General features: G+C 51.3%; 1 protein-coding gene across 3 annotated transcripts in view; it reads right to left on the bottom strand.

Annotated features, from left to right (window-relative positions):
* The window catches only part of CPLX1 (complexin 1), a 137,293-nt gene that overhangs the window by 54,613 nt on the left and 59,544 nt on the right, over positions 1-23,136 (bottom strand). For all 3 annotated transcript variants that reach the window (XM_075931283.2, XM_075931282.2, XM_075931284.2), the window contains exon 3: positions 2,109-2,284. In XM_075931283.2, the coding sequence (XP_075787398.2) occupies positions 2,109-2,284 (176 nt within the window). The remainder of the gene's footprint in view (positions 1-2,108; positions 2,285-23,136) is intronic.

Raw genomic sequence — 23,136 nt, 5'->3', positions numbered from 1 at the left:
TAAACATCCTTGCCCCGCTTCTTTCCCACTCCTTCTCCATCCCTGTCCCCCTCTGCTCTGTAGAGATGGGGTACAGGGTGGAGGGAGGGGCACCCTGACATCAGCACTCCACTACCTCTTCTTCTTGAGCACCTCCCAGGCAGAGGGCAGGAGCAGCATGGCAGTGCCAAGAGGGGCAGCTGAAGTGCCGGCTCTGGACAGCCTCCCGGCCAAACCTCTCAGGATCACCTGTCAAAGGTTCCAAGATCTACCAGTAGATCCCGATGGACTGGTTGGTGACCACTGCTCTAGAGAGCCTATTCAAATCTGATCCTCCCAAATGTTCCCTTCCTTGAGCTGTTAAAATCAACACAGGCTAGCATAGCTCACAGGAACTGTGGACGTGATCCCATCCTTGTCACAGTTCAGGGGGTTACGCTTTTCCCTGGAAAGGGGAGTTGTTTTTCTGTCTGCCGGTGTTTTAGTTCTGAAAGCCCAAAGATGGCAGAGAACTTTATTGCCAGTGACTGAGCGTCTCAAAATCATTCAGGGGTTTTATTGCCTGCTACAATGAATGGGACTTCTGGAACAAGACTGGGAGGGAAGTGTCTGTTGCCACTAGAGTACACTTGTCTCAGCATCTGCAGTAGAAGCCATGATTCTTGAACCTCAGCCTTTCTCTGTTGTCAGCAAATAGCTTCGAAACCCACTGGCCAAATGTGCTTCCCATCTCTCTCGAGTAGTGGCCCCCAGACAGGACGATAATTTATGATTGCACTCTACTGATCTTGCAGCTCAAGTGGAAGAGGGCCTGAGCACTGGATCTAAAGGTCCTAATGAGAAATGCGGGTGTCGATATAATGTCACAGAATGTTATTTCTGGTTTTTCAGTTTGCTCTTTTAAAAATCACAGGACATTATATTAGAAATTACATATAGTCAAGCTTTCAAGAAAGAAAGAAGCAAGCCAGCCCAATGGCTAAGCCCTTCTTGAATATATTACACTTATATCCATGCTACAATCCATGTTCTGTTTTTCCCCAGAGTTCCACTTTCACAGTAATTGTCGAAGACCGAGGTCAATTACAGCACTGAGAAACAAAAAATGTAACACTGTCAAAGAATGGAAACTTCCTTCTGTCGCTTCTCAGTTCATTTCAGACTTCCCAGTTCCATCCATTAGGATCGCATAGTACTTATTGCAAGTCTTTGTCTCTTATCATCAAATCAATTTCTCTTCCAGGCAGAACATTATTCCCCCCACAGTGGGCCTATCAGATAAAAAGAAGGCTGCTCTTTCAAGCTGCTCTTTAAAGACTTAATACAACTTTTCAAATTCTTCAGGAAACCACTTCCTCTTTCAAAGGCAGGCGATTAGGGATTTTGCTCAAGAGAAAAATGGAGAGATTGGAGTCCCTTATGTCTCCATCATTCTTTTCACAGGAACCATACATCCTCCTTACAACTAGGGAACACTGTCATTTCTGTCACTCTCCTCAGACACTCCCCACTCATCTAGGCCCATGGCTCTCAGACTTTTCAGACTTCTGTACCCCTTTCAGGAGCCTGGATTTGTGCTCCCCCCTCCCCACAATCACCCTTTAAACATAGCTAAAAAACCTCACAATTACTGTGTTACTTTATTCATCATACCCAAGCCTGAGGTGGCTCCGCACCTGGATTTCCCATCAGGGCAAACATGGGAAGTAGAGAGCTGTCATCTGGGAACCCGGGAAACAATGCATTGACCAGCAAGAGATATTTGGACTTTCCTAGACCAAAAGCACATTGGATGATGGTATTTCGTATAAACCGACGATATGACCTTGGAGAGTCAAACAGCGCCGCAGCAGGAATGGGAAAACTGGAATGTTTCTGTTACTTTTGTACCGATTCATGAGCAATGGACCAATTCTCAACCATCCTCCCCACCCAGCCGGAATTCCCATTTTGGTGTCACGACGCTTTCCCACGTGGGAGGCGGGTTTCCCCAGGAGAAGGTGCCAGGCAAGACTGTTCAGTGCAAGAACAGCACTTGGCGCCCCTTGATCACTCCCCAAACACGCCCCATTGCTTTCATAGCCAGCCTCAAACACCAGCCTCCTGCTCGGGCAGACGGCAATGCCTACCTTGTCTCGGATCCCTTGGCGCATCACTTCTCTTTCGGCCTCCATCTTTGCATATTTGGCTTTCCTTTCCTCCTCTTCCTGTCGCAGGGCTTCCTGCCTTTCCTCCTCCTTCTTGGCGGCGTCAGGGTCTTTTTCTTCATCTCCACCCAGCATCTTCCCCATGTCTTTGGTAGCCCCTACAGACAAGACACAAGAAGGGGACAGTGGGCAAGTGAGCCAGAACAGCCCAAAGGACACGTCAATACAAGCCGGCCCATTCTTGTAGTAAAGCGGCCATAAGGTGGGTTAACAGGGCTTCCCCTAGTATCGTGGGATGGAGCCGTGCTCCGCCCCTCCCTTACTTCCTGTCTTGGCAGTGGGAGTTTCTCGCCACTCTCCTTGCTAGTCACCTAAAGCAGCTGGTTCCCAGCCAGCAGGCCTGTGAGTGGAGAAGGGATTTCATTGCACTGTGCAATCCCTTTGCAAAACTCCTGCATGGCCCGGGGCTGCAAGAGAGGGCCCATCCTGCTTCCTTGGCCGTTGGAAAGGGTTCTCCTGCCCACACAGGGAGTGAGCCAAGCTCGGAGGCAGGATAAGGTCAGCACGTAGCCAGGAGTGGCCCTAGATGAGCTGCCGGCAACTGGCACCCTAGGTGAAACACGCGATTGGCGCACGATCGGTGCCCCCGCCTCCAGAGCCCTCAATGGCCGTTTATCTTGGCACCCTCGGCAAGCGCCTCGTTCGCCTGTATTGACGGGCCGCCCCTGCACGTAGCAAAGGAAACCGTAACCAGGCCAAACGACACTCATGCAAGTGCTTCTGCAGGTAGGGTTGGCACCTGTCTGAACTCACAAACCCAAACACCCTTTGCCCACCCCTGTCCTGAGGCCCAGCCCCTGCCCTGCCTCTTCTCTAAGCCCCCCGCCCCCATCGCTTGCTCTCCCCCACACTCATTCACGTTCTCTGGACTGGGGCAGGGGTTGGGGTGCACGAGGGGGTGAGGGACTGGGGCCCAGGACTTTGCAGTGTGGCAGGGAGCTCTGGTCAGAGCCAGTGGCAGGGGTTGGGGTTCATTCACCCCATAGACAAGCTGGGATGCATAGTGGCTGAGAGGTCATGGCCCTCGGCAGAGCAAGGCCTCCCTAGCGGCAGGACTAGACAGATCTGAGCCAACAGCGTCTCTGGGCTGCTCCTTATGGCTCCGCTCTGCTCTACGGGGATAGCACAGATGGCATCAGGCCCCTCAGCAGGCTGGACAGGTGGGGCCTTCCTGCTCCTCACTCCCCTGCTGGTCTCTAGCTCCTGGGCCCGGTGCTCTCCAGAGCCCTCTCTCGACCATCACGTGTGGCTCTTGCCCAGCCATGCTGGGGGCGGGGGACTTCCCACAGGAACCCCGCTGCCCCCACATAGCTGTGCTTGGGCCACGCACAGTCCAGGCTGGAGGAATCTGGAACCAAGGACAGGGGGTTGATTCTTTGCGGCTGGGGTGGCTCCGGTACAGCCTCACAGTTGTGAACAGGACCAAGCTATGACACCATATGAACTCATGCTCCACCGCCTGCCCCGGGAGGAAGGGGGCATGCGGGGTCCCCCTGCCTTGCTGGCACCCATGCAGGCAGGCAGAACAGCCACTGCCAGGCTGCCGTGTAAGACAGACAGGACAGGGGTGGGGAAAAGGCCCCTGCGTCGGGCTGGGCCCAGAGCAGAAGCAATGTGCACTAGCAAGAAGCAAAGGGTGACTTTTGGGCTCCTGGCCCGGTTACAGGCGTGCCCTTTCTTGGTCTAGCTAAGGGATGGTCTAGATCAAGGTGGGCAATAAAACAGCAACGATTCACCGGAGTTAGCCCCTGGTGGGCTGCTACCACTATATGCACCTGCACCTCCGCAAGTGCGGGCGATCGCAGCTCCCCTTGGCCAGGCTCAGCGATCAGCAGCCACCGCGAGCTGCAATCCCCCGTACAGCAGTGTGGGGGCTAGAACTCGGTAGGGTAGAGTGAGGTGGTACACACGGGGCTGATTATACAGCGAACTTGCTGTCTGGAGCAGCTCAGCCCATCGTGATATGTAATTAGCAGCTTGAGCTCCTCAGAAATCTTTCCACTGGTAACCACGCTGTTTTAGATTCAGAGCACTGTCCGGTTATCTGCCTGTAGTTTATCTTCAGCTGGAGCTGCCTGGGCCGCACAGTGAGCTAGCTACTCGGGGAGCTGAATGCTGAGACAGAAAACGAGAGCAGGCTATTGCCGTTAAGCTTTGCTGTGCAAGCTATGTCATCTCGCAGTCACAGCCTGGCCTGTGATATATGAAACAGACCAGACAGCCTCTTCCACCCCCCTCGGCACTCCCCCCCTCGGCACTCTTGGAATCCTACAGCTATTTCATTCTAAAATTAGTCCATGCAAAGGGCACCTTACAGAAAAGAGACCTAGGTACCAGGGTTCCTGTCCAGTCCTTTAACTCCTCAGAGAATCCAAAGCCGTTCTCTCGATGCCCTGAATGTTGAGCTGAGATACCATTGCTGGGGGATGGGACCGTAATGTCTGGCAAGAGGCTGTGGTGTCATGCAACATTTTAACCCCTATTTTGGTGTGGGAAGCACGTTTTTATGTCTCTTTTCTTCTTCCTCCAAATGTTCAGTTTCCACTTTCATTGGCCACTGGAGAGCAGCTTTTCGCAGGGTTTTTTTAAGCGGATGAGCAACAGGAGCCACGTTCTGGTGGGGGGGGTGTGACTCAAGAATTCAATGCCATTCAACCGAGACTCCCAATCACAATCGCCGGCAGGAGGAAACAGCAGATTGTTCTGCCCTTTTGCCTTCTGGAGCTGCCGGGAGGTGGGAAAGCAAGTGCCTGGTGGTGGAAGCTCTATAGTCAAGCCCAAGTCTTAGCGCTTTCCTTCAGGAGCAACCCGGGGAAAGTGACAGTGTCCTTGGTGGGCTAGTGGGTGGGCCTTGCCCGGATTCCGACCCCACCAGGCAGGCAGCAGTACTCTCGTTCGCGTTAAGGGTTCTACAGTGGTCACCTGATGCTCCAGAAGTTATGGGGCCAGTTCTCTATGGCGCCCCAGTGCTTCCGGGTGTAGTGCCAGGTAGGGAACGTAAGCAGCCGCTCCCGGCTTCCCAAGCCCCTGAGCCACCCTCTGGAGAGAGTTCAGATCAGCCCTGGAGCTGCACTAACATCTCCCAACTAATAATGGTTGTCAAGGGCCATCCTCCAGCTGGGGCTAGCCAGGCCCCCTGCCTGCTCCAAGGTGATCTTGTGCCGGGCGCTGTCAGGGAAGAATGGCTACTTTCATGCTTTGCCTATTGGCAATCCCATCTGAGAAAGGAATTGCAAGCTGGGACTAGCCCGCTCCATGGCGGGGTGTCTGAGACAAACGATGGCAGACAGTGGGTTTTCAGGGGACTTGCAAGGGGAGAACATCATGGAAATGTGGACATTTTTGTACAGTAGAAATGGTATAGCGAGACGCGCACCTTGTCAGGGACAAGTGGGTAAGCTGTATATGAGACGAGTGCTTGGGTGGGCACAAAACGAATGCCCAGAGCTCACATGGGAGTGTGCAGAGACTTGTTTGCATCTTGCAGAAATACCCACCCATGAGAGTTTGCCTGTGCATTTGGGCAGATTATATGGAGGGTGGTGCCGGGGCAAGAAGATTCAAAGGGTGCAAGTTATGACTCTGGCTGGTAGCACACGTTGGCTATGTCTACACTGCACAGTTATTTCGGAATAAGCTATTCCGGAATAGTTATTCTGAAATAGCTTATTTTGAAATAGCGTATGTACACTGCAGGGAAGCCTCAAAATGAGTCCGAGGCAGGCTTCCCTAAGGTAAACTTGCTATCTCGATTTAGTGTCCCAGGAGGAATAACTTAGAATGGTCCAGGTGAGGGACTATTTCGAAATAGCAGAAGTGGAGCCTCTACATGGGCCTTATTTCGAAATAGGCATTATTCTTCGTAGAATGGGGTTTACAGAAGTTGCAATAAGCTGTCTGTTATTTTGGAATTATTTCGAATTAATGGAATTGTTGTGTAGACACCTGCATGGTTATTTCGGAATAACGGACGTTATTCCAAAACAACTTTACTGTGTAGACACACCCTCTGAGAGTAGGTCAAGTTTCAGCCTAAAATTTCAGAGCTGGCGTTTGAAAATGTGATCTGAAGGTTATGGAATGTTGATGCACTACTCTCAAAATGTACTACCCCTTAGAGCCAAAAACCTTACGAGTCACAAAAGAGGTTAACATTTTGCTTTGCTTGACACGATAGAGAGCCTCAGAACAGGCTTTTTGATCATTCTTTTTTTACCAGAGCCTTATTTAGAATGAACAGAAGGGACAACCTAGTGTTTCAGAGTTTCTGAGTCACAGTATGATTTGAATCTTTTAATCTGAACTCCTGAAGCTAATTGGAGTGTACTTTGATGAAGAGGGCCTGGAGAAGTCAAAGGGTCACTTCTCTTTGCAACATATCTGCCTAAATGCCCTCGTTCTTCACTGACTCCGCTGGATTTCACATCTAAGCCAGATTTTTACATACCACTGCAGCAAGAGATTTTTTCCGCAAGGCGTCAATATTAGATTTCTTGTATTACAGATAAAAGCTTTTCTCCATTTCATTAGTGTCTTCCCATTAAGTCACACTATATCTTAAAAGTACTCATTCACTATCAGGAAGCTGAGGCTGCTGGAAAAGATTGTAGCAGTAATTACGGGAAGTGCTTTCTCAAGGTGGAGAAGAGAGAATCTTCATTTGCTTACTTGGCAGGAAAGCCTAGGCCAGATTTATTTTGAGATTTCAATGCACAAAGGCATTCTTATGCAAATTCCACTACCTGAGGAAAATATACGGAAGAAACGGGAAAGTTTTCTTAACTGAAAACTTTCATTCCTGGCTATTCATATTTTGCCAAACTACCCATAAGTTCCACATATACCTCCAAACTATTCCTTCTGACTGTAGTGACACCAAGTTTCTCTGTTCCCAAGCCAAAGAGACACTTCTGTTGCTATTATTATTTTCAGTTGACTGGCAAAAAGGTACATAACAATTTTCCAACTTCTTTGAACTTCTCAGGAATAAATGAAATCAGATAACTAGCTCTCTTGCCTTGCTCATTTGAAATCAATGAGGTTACTAGTGTAAATTTCAACCAGTAGTGGAGATCTAGGGACTCATCATTTGACGTAGCAAGCAACTTTGTTAACCAGCAAATCTATATCTGCATCTAGGCCTAGGTACAAATTTAGGCCTGGCTACAGAGTCTATAAACTTATTTGCTTTAAAGAGATGAATCTGGTTTAAGTATGAAGACGCCTCCCAACACAAACCAATGAAAGGCAAGGAAATACGAAGTTCTGGGATACCTTTTCAATCATACCTTAATTCCAACATGGTACTTTTGCTCTGGCAAGGATGGAGTTCACATCTGGACAAGGGACTTCCCTGCTATCTCCAAATGCATGTGAGGTGAGTGTATGTGCAGAGTGCCACAAAACCTTATTCATCAATAGTTGTTAGTAGCTTTCAGAGATTCTAAATGAAAACATTGAACGTCATACAAGAATTATGGGGCCAGAGCCATACAGATGTAACTCTACCAGATCTGACTTGTGGATTTTGTGATTTGAAAGAAATTGCAACTTCTTCCTTCTCTGCACTAGCTGATTTCCATAAATGTGTGCCTTAAAACATGCGTCTTCATTCTCATCTTTGCAGGCAGAGCTCTCCAAGTTCATGGCTCTGAGGAATGGTGGGAGGGAAAAGTGCACAAGAAAGAGCATGGATTTCAAGAAGGAAGATTTTATCGGTCTCAGGGAGTTGGTAAGTGAGAGCCTATGGGAAGAAAGATTAAGGGGAAAACAGCTTGAGCAAGTTGGCAGTTTTTCAAAGAGCCATGACTACGGGCACAAGAGCAAACCGTCCCACTGTGTAGGACAGATGGGAAATATGACAAGAAACCACCCCAGCTTTACCAGGAGATCTTCAATGATCGGCAACGAAGAAGATTCCTACAGAAAATGGAAACTAGGCCATGTTATGAAGGATGGACATAAACAAACGTCACAAGCACGTAGAGACAAAGTTAGAAAAGCCAAGGCACAAAATGACATTCAACTAGCTGGAGATATAACGGGAAACAGGAAAAGAGTCTACAAATGCAGCGGAAGCAAGAGGAAGACCAAGGACAAGGTAGGCCTGTTACTCAATAAGGTGGGGGGAGGGGAAGCAATAACAGATAACGTGGAAGTGGCAAAAATGCTACATGATGTTGTCTCAGTCTTTTTGTCGTCCTGCCTTGCATGTAGCGGGTGGAGAAAACCTCTTGAGGTCTCTTCCAGTGCTCGACTTCTCTGATCTAAGTTGTTAATGGTCATCCAAGTAACCGACTATTTAAAATGAAGCGAATTGCAGTGAGTGTCTCAGGTGCTTGATTGTAAAGGCAGTGCACACTCAGCCACGGAAGTAGCGCTTGCTTGGGGCCCATTGGAAGGTCACAGACAGAGGCACTGCACTGTGAGATGAACCCTTCTTGCTTGCTTTATTCCAGTGGCGGGAGAGGCCGGGAGAGATGGAGGGTTCCTTGTTTCCTCCCCATTCGGAGAGGATTTCATTTCTCTTCCGTGTGCTCCTGTTCGTGCTCAGTCTTTTCTAAGTTCCCACTTCTACGTTTTTCCCTGATCTGAACCTTTCTATTTGGTCTTTTTTTAGAGTGCTGTCTTTCATCTACATTCTCCTGCAACACCCGTAGGTCTCCATTCAGGGCACTAAATCAAGCCTCGCGTCTCTAGTTCCACAAGCTGAAGGCTGAGAAGGGATCTTTCCTGGGGGTAAACACCAGGGAGGAAGAAGAGCTACTGACTCTAAAGCACAGTCCTGGCACAAGAAGGAAATTGGGCGAGGCTGGCCCTGAATACTTTGAGGCTGGAAATTGGAAGGAGACTTTGCCATCGGAGGCAGCAGCTTTTGGCACAGCTCTGGCAGAAGAAGTGGGGACAAATAACCGGCATGGCTTGAATGATAAATGTGTGAGCGGCTTGCCTAGGGTAGCGGGGGACTGGAGGCAGGGAGGCAGCGAGTCCCTTTCAGCTTCTTTTCTCTCTGCTGTTGTCTCTCTGTCACTAATTTAGTCCTTCCTTACGTTAGTTTGAAATGAGGGGTGGGAATCCTAAGGATGTGGCCCCTGGCTTGCCGGATTCTGGCCCCCCAAGGCTCAGGGTCCCCCCTTCAGAATTGGGGAGCCTGCGCTGTTGCTCATAGACTCATAGACTCATAGACTTTAAGGTCAGAAGGGACCATTATGATCATCTAGTCTGACCCCCTGCACAGTGCAGGCCACAGAATCTCGCCCACCCCTCTTAGAATAATCCTCTCACCTATGTCTCAGATATTGAAGCCTTCCAATACTTTGAAGGCCCCAACATGCAGAGAGTCCTTCAGCTGTGATCTGTGCCCAATGCTACAGAGGAAGGCGAAAAACCTCCAGGGCCTCTGCCAATCTACCCTGGAGGAAAATTCCTTCCTGACCCCAAATATGGCGATCAGCTAAACCCTGAGCATGTGGGCAAGACTCACCAGCCAGACACCCAGAAAGTTCCCTATAGCAACTCCTATCATCCCTCCATTGACCTATTTCCAACTGGAAATGAATGGTCAATTAGTTACCAAGATCATGTTATTTCATCCAACCATCCCCTTATCATAGAATCAGAACTGGAAGAGACCTCAGAAGATCGTCAAGTCCAGCCCTCCGCTCTAGGCAGGACCAATCCCATCTAAATCAACCCGGCCAGGGCTTTGTCAAGCCGAGACTTAAACACCTCTAGGGATGGAGACTCCACTACTTCCCTAGGTAACCCATTCCAATGCTTCACTACCCTCCTAGTAAAACAGTCCCGCTTCTCACTTGCATGTGACCCCCAACTGATTTTTCTGCAGGTCAGCAGCCCCCAACTCAAAAAGCCCATTTTAAACCATCTCTGTTAATTTCATTGGGTGATCCCTGGTTCTCGTTATCTGAAGGCATCCCTCAGCACTGCTTCCCCCGTTAGGCCACTGCTTTCTCTGGCCTTTGGGTTTCCTTCCTTCCCTAGCCTCCCCTTTATTTCTCTCTCCTTTTGCCAGTCTCTGTCCTTCTCTCTGCATTACTTTCCTGGCCACCCCGCCCAGCTCTCAACCCAACTGGCTACCCTGCCACGTTCCACTTCCCAGTCCAGCCATTGACATGACCGGTGATGAAGTCGTTAATCTTGACGCTTCAGATGGGTTTTGAAGTCAGAGGTGTGGGGGCCTTTGGAAGGTTCTCGCTGATGTCACGAGGAAACTCAGTTCATTAGGCAGTTACAGCTTAGAGTCTGGCCAATGCGACTTCATGTCTTGGGATGGATGCTGCAGGGAGCTGGAGGACTATATCCCTGGTATGCAAAGCTCAAGGTGACCAGTGTTTTTATGCTGCCACACAGCCACTGCGGCAGGGCCATGAACTATGTATTGCAGACCCAGGGCGGGGGTCTTAGTCCTGCAGGAAATGCCACCCATAGACGAGCTCTGAATTCAGATCAGATTGTAACAGTCTCTGTTCCTGCCCCTTCCTGCTTTGCCCAAATGCTTCACATGGTCTAGCATTTCCATGAAAAATCCTAGCATCCCAAATAGGTATCCCTTCCCATCCCCATGCCTGCCCCTTGTTACATCACAAAACCAGCGTTCGCTAGTCACACAGCACTTTCAGCTTTGCTGTGATGGTGGCCATCCTGCTACCTAAGCCCACTGGGGTGGAAAGGCAAATAGAAAGCAAGCTGATTTCCATAATGGAACGAGAGTTTCTAGATTTGGGTCAGTGGGCTCAGTGATGGCAGCGAGGGGACTGGATCTGCCTCAAGGTTTAAAAAAGCTCTTTTAGCTTCCTTCTCTGTAGGGTTTCTCTGCACTTTGGGGAAACAAACATTTCTCTTTGCAGCTCTGTTGTTTGGCCCTGAAATCTCTGGTTGCATTGATACAAGCAAAACTTTGTCTCCAGCTTGAGGGGGAAAAAAGGGGGTGGGTTTTTTTTAGCATAGATTGTCTGTCTTCTTCCCAGTTAGCTATTTTGGAGTGATTGTAACACGTTTGATTTCAAGCATTTCTCAGCCTTCTCTGAGCCCAGATGGGGAGAAGTACATTTGTTCCTTCTCTGAGCCAAAGCAGACAACGATTTTGCAGAGTCTTTTCACTTCCCCTCCTGTGCTTGGCCATTAGGAAAGGGGGCAGGGAGGTTAGTGCTTTCCACATATTGTAGCGGGACCATTTTAATCCATTGCAAAACCAGCCACGTGCCATGGAAAGAAACTCTTCTCTCTGGCACGCCAGCGCCATGTCGCAACCTCCCTCCCTCCCTCCCTCCCTCCGTCCCTCAGTTCTCTCTTTCCTGAGACCGGAGAGTGCCCGTGACACATTGAGACACGTGGATGCCACGTTCCCAACTGCCACAAAAGCAGCGGGGTCTATTCGGATTCTGCCTCGTCGGATGGCATTGCGGGACAAGGCCTGGGCTGAATTGCTGGGATGGCTATTTCGGATCAGACCCTAAGGCTGCTGGAGTCTCTGCCTTGGATCGGGTCCTGCCTCCGCACGTTATCAAACCCACAGCGAGACTGCCGCCACTGGGGGCATTCTCCATGGGCCAGATCAAGCGCAGAGCCTCCTGGCTCCCAAGAAGCCGCTTCCTCCACATCCAGACACGCAGTGGTAACTGGCTGGTGGCAAGCGGGGTGCTGTGGGAGGCCTACAAGTGCGTGTGATAATGGGATGGGTGGTGTTCCTGGTCTGCCCCAAGACTGACTACCTCCATGTCCCCCCGTGCGGAGGGGAGCCCTAGGGCGGAGGGGAGCCATGAGCAGGAAGGCTGTTGTGTTTGCTTTCCCATGCCCAGTATGGATCCCATTTATGGAAGGCCCTAAAGGTGTAGGGAGAGCACTCAGAGCCAGCACGCGGACATAGGAGCTCTGTGCATGGGACGCTCTGAGGATCCCCCTGGGATCCTTAGGGTTTGTTCTCCCATGCTGGAATGATGGGAAACTCCAGGGGAAAGCTTTGCAGAGCTTCCAGCATTACCAAGGGGCAGGAGAGCCAAGTCCCTGTTCAGAACCAGTCCTGAGATCTGATTCTTCATATTCAACAGTCACGCAACTAAACTAATCGTAATAACGTCTAGCTCTGTCATCGCTCTTCTCATCAGAAGAGCCCCCAACGCTTTACAAAGACGGACAGTGTAGTTCTCTTCTTACAGACAGGGAAACTGAGGCACAGGGGTGTGGGAACGTGCTTTGCTCAAGGTCACCCAGCAGGCCGATGGTAGAGTCGGGAATGGAACCTCAAGGACTGCCAGCCCCAAGGTCACACAAACTCTCATGCAACAATCTGATCGTCACAGATCACCTTAACCTCAGCTGTCCAAGCTATTGCAGACGCCTCCGTCTTGACGCTGGTCTCGCCAGGAATGTGAACAACGTTTACAATGCTGGGATCCCCACAAATTTTGTTTCTCAGAGAACTTCTCCTTGGGAATCCGCCTCAGAGGTCATGGGCATGCTTTCTGGCGCCACTTGAAACAAGAATTCTCCTGCAAAGAGCTCTATGCATATAAATATTTCATCAAGTCAACTCGTATTGGTTCACACTCGGCTGCCTCCGTACACAGCAGTGCTTCTCGCGCCAAAGTGCCAACTGGCACACTGGCTAAAAGGAGCAACACGCACCGTGTCTGGCCTTGAGCTATTCTGCCTGCAGGACAGCAGTGAAATGGCACTGGCCTCTTCTGGGTGCAATCCAGCCTGCTGTCCTGCATGTGCCAAACCGCCAGCGCTGCTAGGAATGACGACTTGCTCAAACCACAAGTTGTAGGAGAGTCTCCTTTAAATGCCACGGAAGATGCTTGTAGCGCAGGAAGAGAGGAAATCTGAGCCCACGGTTTCATGAATGTGCTACCCGTGCAGTTGTAGCCACGCAGGAGGCTGGCAGCATATTGTTTGCAGGATTTAAACACATTTTTAATTTCATAATTTTTTTAAACAGTCTTTATTTTCCCTCTGGAAAGCAGAAACCCTCATCAACTGGCAGGTGGCCTTGTGGTGTCAAATAAGCACACACCTGTGATCCCACAGCTAATGGCAGTGATATCTGTGCCGTAAATGGACATTATAAATCCATGCATATCGCTCCTTCTCAGAGCATTGCTATCGATCCACTCCCTTAAGTGAATTGTTCAGGTCGCAGATGATTTATTATTTCGTGCTGGTACGGAGAGTCCTTTTTTTCATATTGCACTCGCTACAGCAGGAGAGTTTCCTTGGAAAAAAAAATCAATGTGATCTATTAGGAAGCTATTTAAAAATGGAGGTTTTGGATTGGCTGTCAGAGCCACAGTAAGAATATCTAGGATGCATGGGACTTATATTTTTCCCTTCCGTGGTTGTTTACTACTTCCATTTTGTAAAAGCAATAAAAAAAAATGGAAGAGTTGGTCTGTTAGTTGTAGCAATTACTTAGAAAAGCCCTACTGCGTTGCTTTGCTGCAGAAGTCAGGGTTACGTGTTCAGTGCAGTTGTGAAATGAACTGAGAGAGGCTGCCCACAAACGACGGGTTGGCCATGATGTCTCCTCCCTGTCTCTCGGACCCCCTATCTCCCTCTCGCCCTCATTCCGACTTGCAAGCTCAACGTCGCCAGCTTTATCCCTCCGCCCAGAACGTCTCTTCAGTAACTGCGGCATGTCTGGGGCCAGCGCCTCAACTGTTGTAAAAGCAGCAAAACTCTATGGCGGCCAACCGAGCCGGCCTGGTTCGTGGTAGCCAAAGAGCTGACGTCATGGCAGGGTTACATCCATGAGCCTCCATCCAATGCAGCACAAAACAGCTGGGTGAACAGTTCCTATCTGCTGACCTGCTGCCAGGCATGCCGAGCGCATGGCCGGACTCTGCACTCGCTCCCACCAGCTGGCTCATGGCAGAGAGGAGTATCTGAGCTCCAGGACTGCAGAGACTCAGTGAGAACCAGACCCACCGCGAATGTGCCTGAACTTGAGGGGACTGAAGAGAGGCACATGGGCAGGAGGACCCGCACAGCGTGGAGGGGAGGCCAGATGCAGGCTGCGATGGTGCGAGCACCACAGACCAGAGCGTCACCCAGTGCGTTGGCAGGAAGAGGAGGCGCCAGGAGCCTCCCTGAGTGGAAAGTGGTGTGGTGCAGAGATGAGAGTGAGCCCAGCCCAGGCCTCCCTATGCCTCCTCAGTGCCAGGACTGTGGAAACAGGACAGTGGCCGGGCAAGCCCCAGCTTACGATGTCTGGACTTCTTTGTGCTGAGCTGTCGGGCCCGAACCCAAACCTTCCTGCGGCCTCCTGCCCTTGCATAAACCACCTCCCGTGGGCCATGCATGCAAGGCCTGGACACGCCTATTCGTGCCGAATGGCAGGGACATGGTTCCCATAGGAAGGAGCAGGGCTGGCCTTACCATGAGGCGAACTGAGGCGGCCGCCTCAGGTGCCAGACTGTGGGGGGCTGCTGGTGCAGATGTATTCTCTCTGCGGCACCATGAGAGGAGTAGAACAGGAAGGAGGCAGAATTGAGACCTTTCAAAAGTTTGGCCCAAGCGAGGGGACATGGGGGCGTCATTTGAGCTCCCTGCCTCAGGTGTCAAAATGTTATGGGCCAGCCCTGGGAAAGAGGGGCGGAAAAGACCCAGCCAGCTAGCCTAGCCCTCTACCAAGGCAGGGCCCAGGTCTCAGTGCTTTCCCCTGGCTGGTCTGAAATCTCTCCGGGGAAGAGTCGAGTGAAACGCTGTTTTGTTTGCTTGTCTTACGGGTCATGCCGAGATCTTTCTCTCTGTGGCTATATGCAGAGCTGTATGCTTAGGAGGGCTCGTTTGCACAAAGCACACATGTTTGCACATATCCCAGCTTTCGCGCCTGGTTCAGTGTATACAAGTGGCCTCAAATCGTGTCTTTCATTCCCCCAGGATCCAATTTCATTCGTTCCTCTTGGCAGCTCCTTTGCATAGTTTACACCCACAGAGGAAGAGAGTCATGTGCTCCCCACCCAGATCTGGAGAGCAGAGGAGCTATCAGAGGCAAGGCCCTGGCGTGGAACTGCAGCGTTAAGCAGAGACGGCTAGCCATGCACGGGGGGCGAGCGTGGGAGACAGCGCTGGCCTCCCAATGAACACCACAAGCAGCACCGGGTCTCCCCTCGGGGCTTGCCAGTGAGGTAACTCATACTGTGAAGTGGAAGCCTTAGACGCCTGCAGGGAACAGACTCTCCGCAATGACCCCATGTCTGAAATGCACCTCACTTCACACCAGAGCTACCCACATGCCACCCACGCTGAAAATCGCCTGCCACAGAAAGAAAACCTCCGGGGGCGGCCGCTGCCACAAGCTGCTCATGCCAAAGGAAGGGCTCTCGCTGACCGCGTTTAAAGTGTCCTTCCAAGATCTTTTGGGCTTCTCCCTTCGAGTCTCGGAGCGGCTTGTGGCAGCTCTGGCAGAGCTGCTCCCACTTAGCCAACGGCAGCCTGGCCACCGCCAAGAAATGAAGCAAAATAAACCCACCAGTCGCCTTTCCGAGCAAAGCGCTACGCGGGCCCTTTCCCGCTGCCCGCCTCACAGACCCCACATGAAGGCTGGTGGCCTCAGTCCCCAGAACTGAACACTGCACCCCTGGGAGTTGGCCCACGCTCCCGGCCTCTCAGAGCCTTCAGGCCTCTACCTGAGAGCTCTCCGCTTCTTCCCAAGTACTGTCGGGGCGCCCAGCCCTGGCAAAAGTCACCCGGTGTCTGCCGCGTGTGCCGAGCCACGTCCCCACACAGAAGCTTTAAAAAGCTGCGAAGATGCCAGGGGGCCCTCTGGGTCTGGCTCTAATCTAAATGGGGGCCTTGCAGGGGATCCCTGTGCTGAAGGCGCCCTTCCCAGTGTGTGTGTGTGTGGCGGGGGGAGCGAGTAGCAGCTATTGGTCTAATTGCAGGTGGTTCTGGCGGCTTTGGAGTGACTGAGCTCGCCAGCATTGCCGCAAAGAGGAGAATTCCCCTCCCCTCCTTTGATGCAGAGCAACGTGTCAAAAATTGCTGATCAAGCCCTCACTCTCTGTGGCGAGAGCCGGCCTGTGTGAAGCGAAGCGCTCGGCGCGCTGCCGGGCTCCTGCAGCTCGCAAGGCACACACAGGCAGCGGGGCCCTCCTGTGCATCTCTTCCTCGTCAGGGAGCCTACGGAGCTCAGGTGCAGCAGGCGCACAGGCCGGAAGTCACCACTCAGCACCAGCACGGAGGGGATTGCCCCGCTGGCGGGTCCAGAACAGCCCCAGCCATTCCTAAGGTGCTCGCGCCGCCCCTGCCTCACTCGCTCACTCACTTCTCCTCCCCTCACCCCAGAGAAGCCAGTGCCGTTACCGGCAAAACACAAAGGGAAAGGCCACGCACAAAGTTTGGGGCAGAGCAGGGAATGGAACTGGGGTTTTGGCTGGTGCAGTGACCACTAGGCAATTTTCCCTCTCCTCCTTAGCATCACACTCATAGAATCCTAGAACTGGAAGGGGCCTCGAGAGGTCATCAAGTCCAGCCCCCTGCCGCCACGGCAGGACTCAGCACCATCTAGACCATCCCTGACAGGTGTCTGTCTGACCTCTTCAATATCTCATATCTCCAGGAATGGAGATTCCACAACCTCCCCAGGCAACTTATTCCAGTGTTTAACCACCCTGACAGGCAGGAAGTTTTTCCTAATGTCCAGCCTAAATCTCCCTTGCTGCAGTTTAAGCCCATTGCTTCTTGTCCTATCCTCAGAAGCCAAGGAGAACAATTTCTCTCCTTCCTCCTTGTAACTCCCTTTTAGGTACTTGAAAGCTGCTGTCCTCTCTCCTCTCAGTCTTTTCTTTTCCAAACTAAACAAGCCCAGTTCTTTCAGGCTTCCCTCGTGGGCCATGTTTTCTAGACCTTTCATCATTTTTGTTGCTCTCTTTGGCTCTTCTTTCCTGAGATGCGGTGCCCAGAACTGGACACAATACTCCAGCTGAGGCCTAATCAGCGCAGCGTAGAGAAGAATCACTCCTTGGGTCTCGCTCACAAAAGGCATCACTGACCTCGCCTGGGAGTTAGCGACACACCCAACATCTAGCTTTCCTGCCCCTCAGTCCACCTCAACGCTTAACGCTGCAGCTTCCCCTGAAAATGGAGAGGATTAACTGCAGTCCCCGTTAGCTTAGCACATGGTGCATAGGCAACGCTGGGTCGCTGCTGTTTGCCTGGGAGGAGACGTACCCTTTTGTAGGCGTCTGTGGAAGCCCTGGGTTGCCTTGGTCTACACATGGACAGTCCTACATGCAGCTGCTCCCTGGCATCACCTAACAGGAAGAGCTAGTGGCGGCTGTTGCCACCGCGCTGACATGGAAGTGACATCAGGGAGCAGGCAGGGGAGAGAGTCTGCCCCTTGCTTCCAGGGAGCTGCCGAGTGTGACGGAAGTTTCACTGCCGCACTACAGTTGGCACGGCAGCGCATTGTCAGAGACAAATGCAGGCTATGGTTCCCAGATGGCACGAGAGACATGGCCGGGTGATCCGAGAGCAGCTCTGGAGGTGACAATAACACTGCTTTGCTCTGGTTTGGGCCCATCACCTCACCCGCCTGGACCAAAGCCTCCAAGGAGCCCCCTCGACTGCTTGGGGCCTGCTGAAATTCTGACCTTAAAGACCCGGCTCCCAACGGGCAAGCTGAGCCCTTTGAAACGTTCCTATTCATTTCAGGCTCCCTATTGGCACAGCAGGGCGGACGCTGATCTGCCTCCAGGCCTCATGCAGCTTACTGTGTGCAATCATTGCCTTGCTATGGATAGTCCAAGTGAGACGTGTAGGGTGCCAGCAATGGGGCAGAGAGCTTCAACGGGCCACATTCGGATGCCTGGACTCCTGCTGAGTAACATGCCCTGAAATCCGGCTGTGGCTCCCTCTTGGTTCTCCAGCTTGCTTCAGGGGAGTAGGAATTTGCTGCTCACCCGTGAGAAGTGTCCACCCCAGACTCACTCAGCTACTTTGGCCCAACACCCACTTAGCTCCACATTCAAGGTTCAAAACAGCCACACAGAGGCAAAGGAGGAGGCATTGCTCCTCCTCACGCCCCTGTGTGCTCCCACAAACATTTCCGGGCTGGGCTGCATGAGGGGTTAGGCTGGAATAAGGTAGGATATAGATTTCAAGTGGCGTCGCTACCCTGGATTAACTCCTCATGGGAGCACTTATTCCAGATTAGCTACCGTAAATCAGAGTGACTTTGGGCTCTCTCTGCCAATTCACACACACATGCAAGCCCTCATAAACTAGTCCCTAAGGACTACCGGTTAGAAACGTTGAAAGGATTAAGAAACCCAGCAGAAGAGACACTTTTAGTCCTCTCGCCATTACAAATGAGGCTTCTCTGTCCTTGGTCAGAAAATAACCGTAGTTCTGTTTGCAGGCTCTCCAGAGATTTTACGCTGGCAGACCGGGTACCAAAGCCCCAAGATCTCAGCTGAACAGTGACAAATACATGGTCGGAACCGATGTGACTCACCTGTGTGTCAGTATTCAACTAGCTAGTAGAGCTATAAAAGTGGGTTTCACATTGAGATTTTATGAAATGCTTGTAAATTGTGGCTCTCGCTTATAATACCTGTACCGCATGTTACAAGGCAACATTGAAGTGTTTTTACAATTACAGAGCAATCACCGGACAGGAGAGAAGCATTAGCAAGCATGAAATACTATTTTCCAACAGGAGACATCCTCTCTTGCCCAACAAAAGAAGGCCCATCAACATCAGACAAGCCATTGTGGAATATCAGTAGACAAAAGGCTTTGTGGATTGCTCACCCCACGCCATGAAGAGATGTACAGCTGGATTCCTCCCAGCAGAAGGGCGAGAGAAATAAAAAGTCCTAGGAAGGAGGAATTGTATCATTTATGCTGCTTGGACTCTGAGGAGCAAGGATTACTAAACATAAGTAAAAAAACCCACTGCTTGGCCTGGGTTAGGCCAAGAGGACATAGAGAACTTGCTTATTATGGAAAGGAAAAGACTGAGAAGGGACATGAGAGCGGTTTTCAGGTATCTAAAAGGGTGTCACAAGGAGGAGGGAGAAATTTTTTTCTTCTTGACCTCTGAGGACAGGACAAGAAGCAATGGGCTTAAATTAAAGCAAGGAAAGTTTAGGTTGGACATTAGGAAAAACTTCCTAATGGTCAGGGCGGTTAAACACTGGAATAAATTGCCCAGGGAGGTTGTGGACTCTCCATCACTGGAGATATTTAAGAGCAAGTTAGATAGACATCAGGGATGATCATTCTAGACAGTGCTTGGTCCTGGCATGAGGGCAGGGGACTGGACTTCGATGATCTCTTGAGGTCTCTTCCGGTTCTAGCGTTCGATGATTCTATATGCTTCTAGTACCTTTTGAAACATAAGATGCATTTATCATAGAAGTGTAGGTCTGGAAGGGACCTCAAGAAGTCATCAAGTCCAGCCTGCTCATGCTGCATCAGGAGTATATAAACATAGACCGTCCCTGTGAGGTATTTGTCTAACTTGCTTGTAAGACTGGGGACTCCACAACCTTCCGTGGAAGCCTGGTTCCAGAGTTGAACTACCCTTAGAAAGCTTTTCCTAACATCTAACCCACCTTTCCCTTGCTGAAGACTAAACCCATTGCTTCTTGTCCTACCATCAGTGAACATAGAGAAGAACTGATCACTGCCCTCTTTATAGCAGCCCTTAACATAGTAGAAGACACTTCCCAGGCCACCCCTCAGTCTTCTTTTCTCTAGACTAAACATGCCTCGTTTTTTCAAGCTTTCCTCGGAGGCCAGGGTTTCTGACCCTTTTACCATTTGTGTTGCTCTCCTCTGCGTTCCCTTCATTCCTAAACTGTGGCGCCCAGAACTGACACAGTGCTCCAGCGAGGGCTTCCCTGGGGCCACACAAAAAGGCAAGACAATGACCTCCCATGTGTTACACACGACAGTCCCGCTCATATGCCCCAGCATCATAGCCGGTGTTTTGTAGCTGCATCACAGATAAGGCACATTCTGTCTGCGGGCCACTGGAATCCCCTTTCCAGCCGCACTTCCACCGAGACAGGAGTTCCCCATTCTGTGGTGGTGCTTCTCCTCTTTTTCCCCATCCTCGGTGAAATACTTTGTGCTTCTCTTTACTGAATTTCACTTTGCTGGTTTCAGAGTCAGAGTCATTCTCCAATCTGTCCGCATCCCTTTGTATTTTACACCATCCAGGGCCCCAAAGGTCAAGCTCCAGGAAGGAAACTGACCCACAGCCCGAGCCCCGCATGAGCTGACACAGGCCCAGCATGGTGTCTAGGTGCTGTGCAGACACACCCAAGGTGCTTGCAACCTCTCCTCACGTTGTGCCATCTGCAAACATTATAAGCAGCCACTCTGTTATAGTAATGAAGTCTCAACTGATTGCGGCAGGACCCCAGTAGACATGCCCTCCCAATTTGGCAGCAAACCATTGTCAACTACCCTTTGAGGCTGGTCGTTCGGCCAGTTGTGCCTCCACTTTATGGTCATTTCATCTAGAGCATGTTTCCCTCCTTTACTTAGGAGAAAGTCGTGCAGAGCCGTGTTAAAATCAAGGGATGGTATCGTGTCTGCTGCGTCCCTCCTAGCCACTATGTCAGTCATGCTATCAGAGAAGGAAATTAGGTTGGTTTGCCATGATTTGTTCTTGCCAAATCCATGCTGACAATGCCTTGTCGCCCCTTTCTCCCTTACAAATGGATTGTTTCATCGTTTGCTCCGGTATCTTTCCAGAAATTGTAGTTAGACTAGCTGGTCTGTAATTCCCCTTGTTAAAGGTAGGTACTGCTCACAGCCAGGCTCCTCTTGGCAGCAGCATGGGTGCAACAGAGTGACCAAGGCTCTCAAAGCTAGCGAGCCCTGCACCAGGGGTGTCCCAGCTACCCCTGGCCTAGGCCCTGCCTGGTGGAAGAGATCGTGTAAGTATTACGCGTTCCGCTGCTGGTCTGGCCCCGACCCCAGCTGCCGAGCAGTGTCTGCACCCCAGCCAGGCTGTGCTTTAGGGGCTGGCCCTGGCCCTGGCTGCCAGGTGGGCTCCACACCCCTGGCCGTGCTCCGCTGCCAGGTGTGACCCCGGCCACCAGGCTCTTGCACTGCTGGCTCCCTGTCCCTCAGCTGGCTCCATTGCCAGACCCAGGCTCCTCTCCCCCAGGGCTCTCTGGACTTGCAGCATCTGTGGTCCTGCTGGACCATAGATGATGTTGGACCAGAGACACCCGAACCAAAGAGGTCCAACGTGTATTAATAAATGTTTTAACAATGGTGCTGGAGTCCACCAGTCAATCAGGCTAAGCAAAAGGCCTTTTAAGTACAGGAAACAGAACGTTCTAAAGAGGTGGGTCTGGGCTGTGGAACTCCCTGCTGCAGGAAACGAGTATTGAGTTTCGTGATCACTCACAGGACTTGGGCGGGGCGTTCCCTTAGCTATTTCTTTGTGTACAAATAAAGGTAGGTACACACACACACACACCTAAACAAACAGATGAAAATCCTGGACACCATACTATTTTCTCTGCAGCTTGGGAAGGAGGGGGGGAAGAAAGATGTTTAGTGTCTTCTCCATTGTATTTAGAAGCCACTCAGATGCTGTGCTGATGGGGGCATATAACATCGTAGACAGGCAGATGAATAGATGGATGGATAAACAGATGGAGAAATCCAGCCAGTAAAAGATAAACCTCACACATCTGTGTGTGGGTGAGCATTGACAGCTTCAAAGAGCTGAGAGAATGACTGTTTCAGAGTGATTCCCTGCCCAAAACCCAGCCATGTCACAATTCACCATGCACGTTAACACACAACATCATTCAGGGTGACAGGCTGGGGGTTTTATACTGACCTCCAAAAAGTCTTGCCTGACAAAGAGCTTGCCTGCTCTCTCCATCACACATTCTGAGTCTGGTCCTGCAAAGTGCCTGACTTGCCGTAGCTGATTACCCCACTAACACCAAGGCATGTCTACACTAGGAAACTATTTCAAAATTACTTAAATCGACTTCGTAACTCCCGAAACAACAACATCGAACTAGCGTGTCCTCCCTGTGGGGAAGCCTTGAAATGAGTCTGAGACAGGCTCCCTTAATGTGAACCCACGACCTCGACTTAGAGCCCCAGGAAGCACTGGGGAGTAATTAGTCTGAATGACTCTGGGAGGAGTTCTTTCGAAATAGCAGTCTCGGAGTGTCCACACAGCTGCTCTTTCGAAATGAGCGTTATTCCTCGAGGAAAGCAAGCGTACCAATTTCAAATTATGCGGCCCGTTATTTCGAAATAACAGGATTGGTCGTGTGGCCACTCCATTTCCTAACTCAACTGGAGGGAGGTTATCATATATATAGTAGCCCAGTGTCTGAGAGTCTGTAACGCCGAAATGCTGGCTGTTCCCTCTGGGAGGTGCTGTTGCTGAAATGCTGGCTGTTCCCTCTGGGAGGCGCTGTTGCTGAAATGCTGGCTGTTCCCTCTGGGAGGTGCTGTTGCTGAAATGCTGGCTGTTCCCTCTGGGGGGCGCTGTTGCTGAAATGCTGGCTGTTCCCTCTGGGGGGCGCTGTTGCCTGAAATGCTGGCTGTTCCCTCTGGGGGGCGCTGTTGCCTGAAATGCTGGCTGTTCCCTCTGGGAGGCGTGTGCTGCATGGGGAGTGCGGGGCCCAAACGGCCACTTGCACCACTTGCTCCCCCGCGGCGGCCCAGCTGAGCGGCGCAGAAGTCAGCTGAGCACCACGGCGAGAGGGGAAGGGGAGAGGGGCGGTTATGTACATCCCGTGCCACAGGGGAGTAAGCGGCCGTTTGGGGTCCCCTGTGGCGGCCCGGCTGAGTGAGGCAGAAGTCAGCTGAGCGCCATGGAAGGAGGTGAAGGGAGGTGGGGCCGTGACGTGCGGCGTGACAGTGGCTCCAGCCCATGACCCCTGGCCATGAACATCACCGCCTCGCCCCCCTTCGCCTCCCGCCATGGCAC

This window comes from Pelodiscus sinensis, chromosome 6 (genome assembly GCF_052426305.1).
Source record: "Pelodiscus sinensis isolate ZL-2025 chromosome 6, ASM5242630v1, whole genome shotgun sequence".
Classification (NCBI taxonomy): Eukaryota; Metazoa; Chordata; order Testudines; family Trionychidae; genus Pelodiscus; species Pelodiscus sinensis.
Note: the sequence above shows the minus strand (reverse complement) of the source record. Positions and strands in the feature narration are given on the sequence as shown.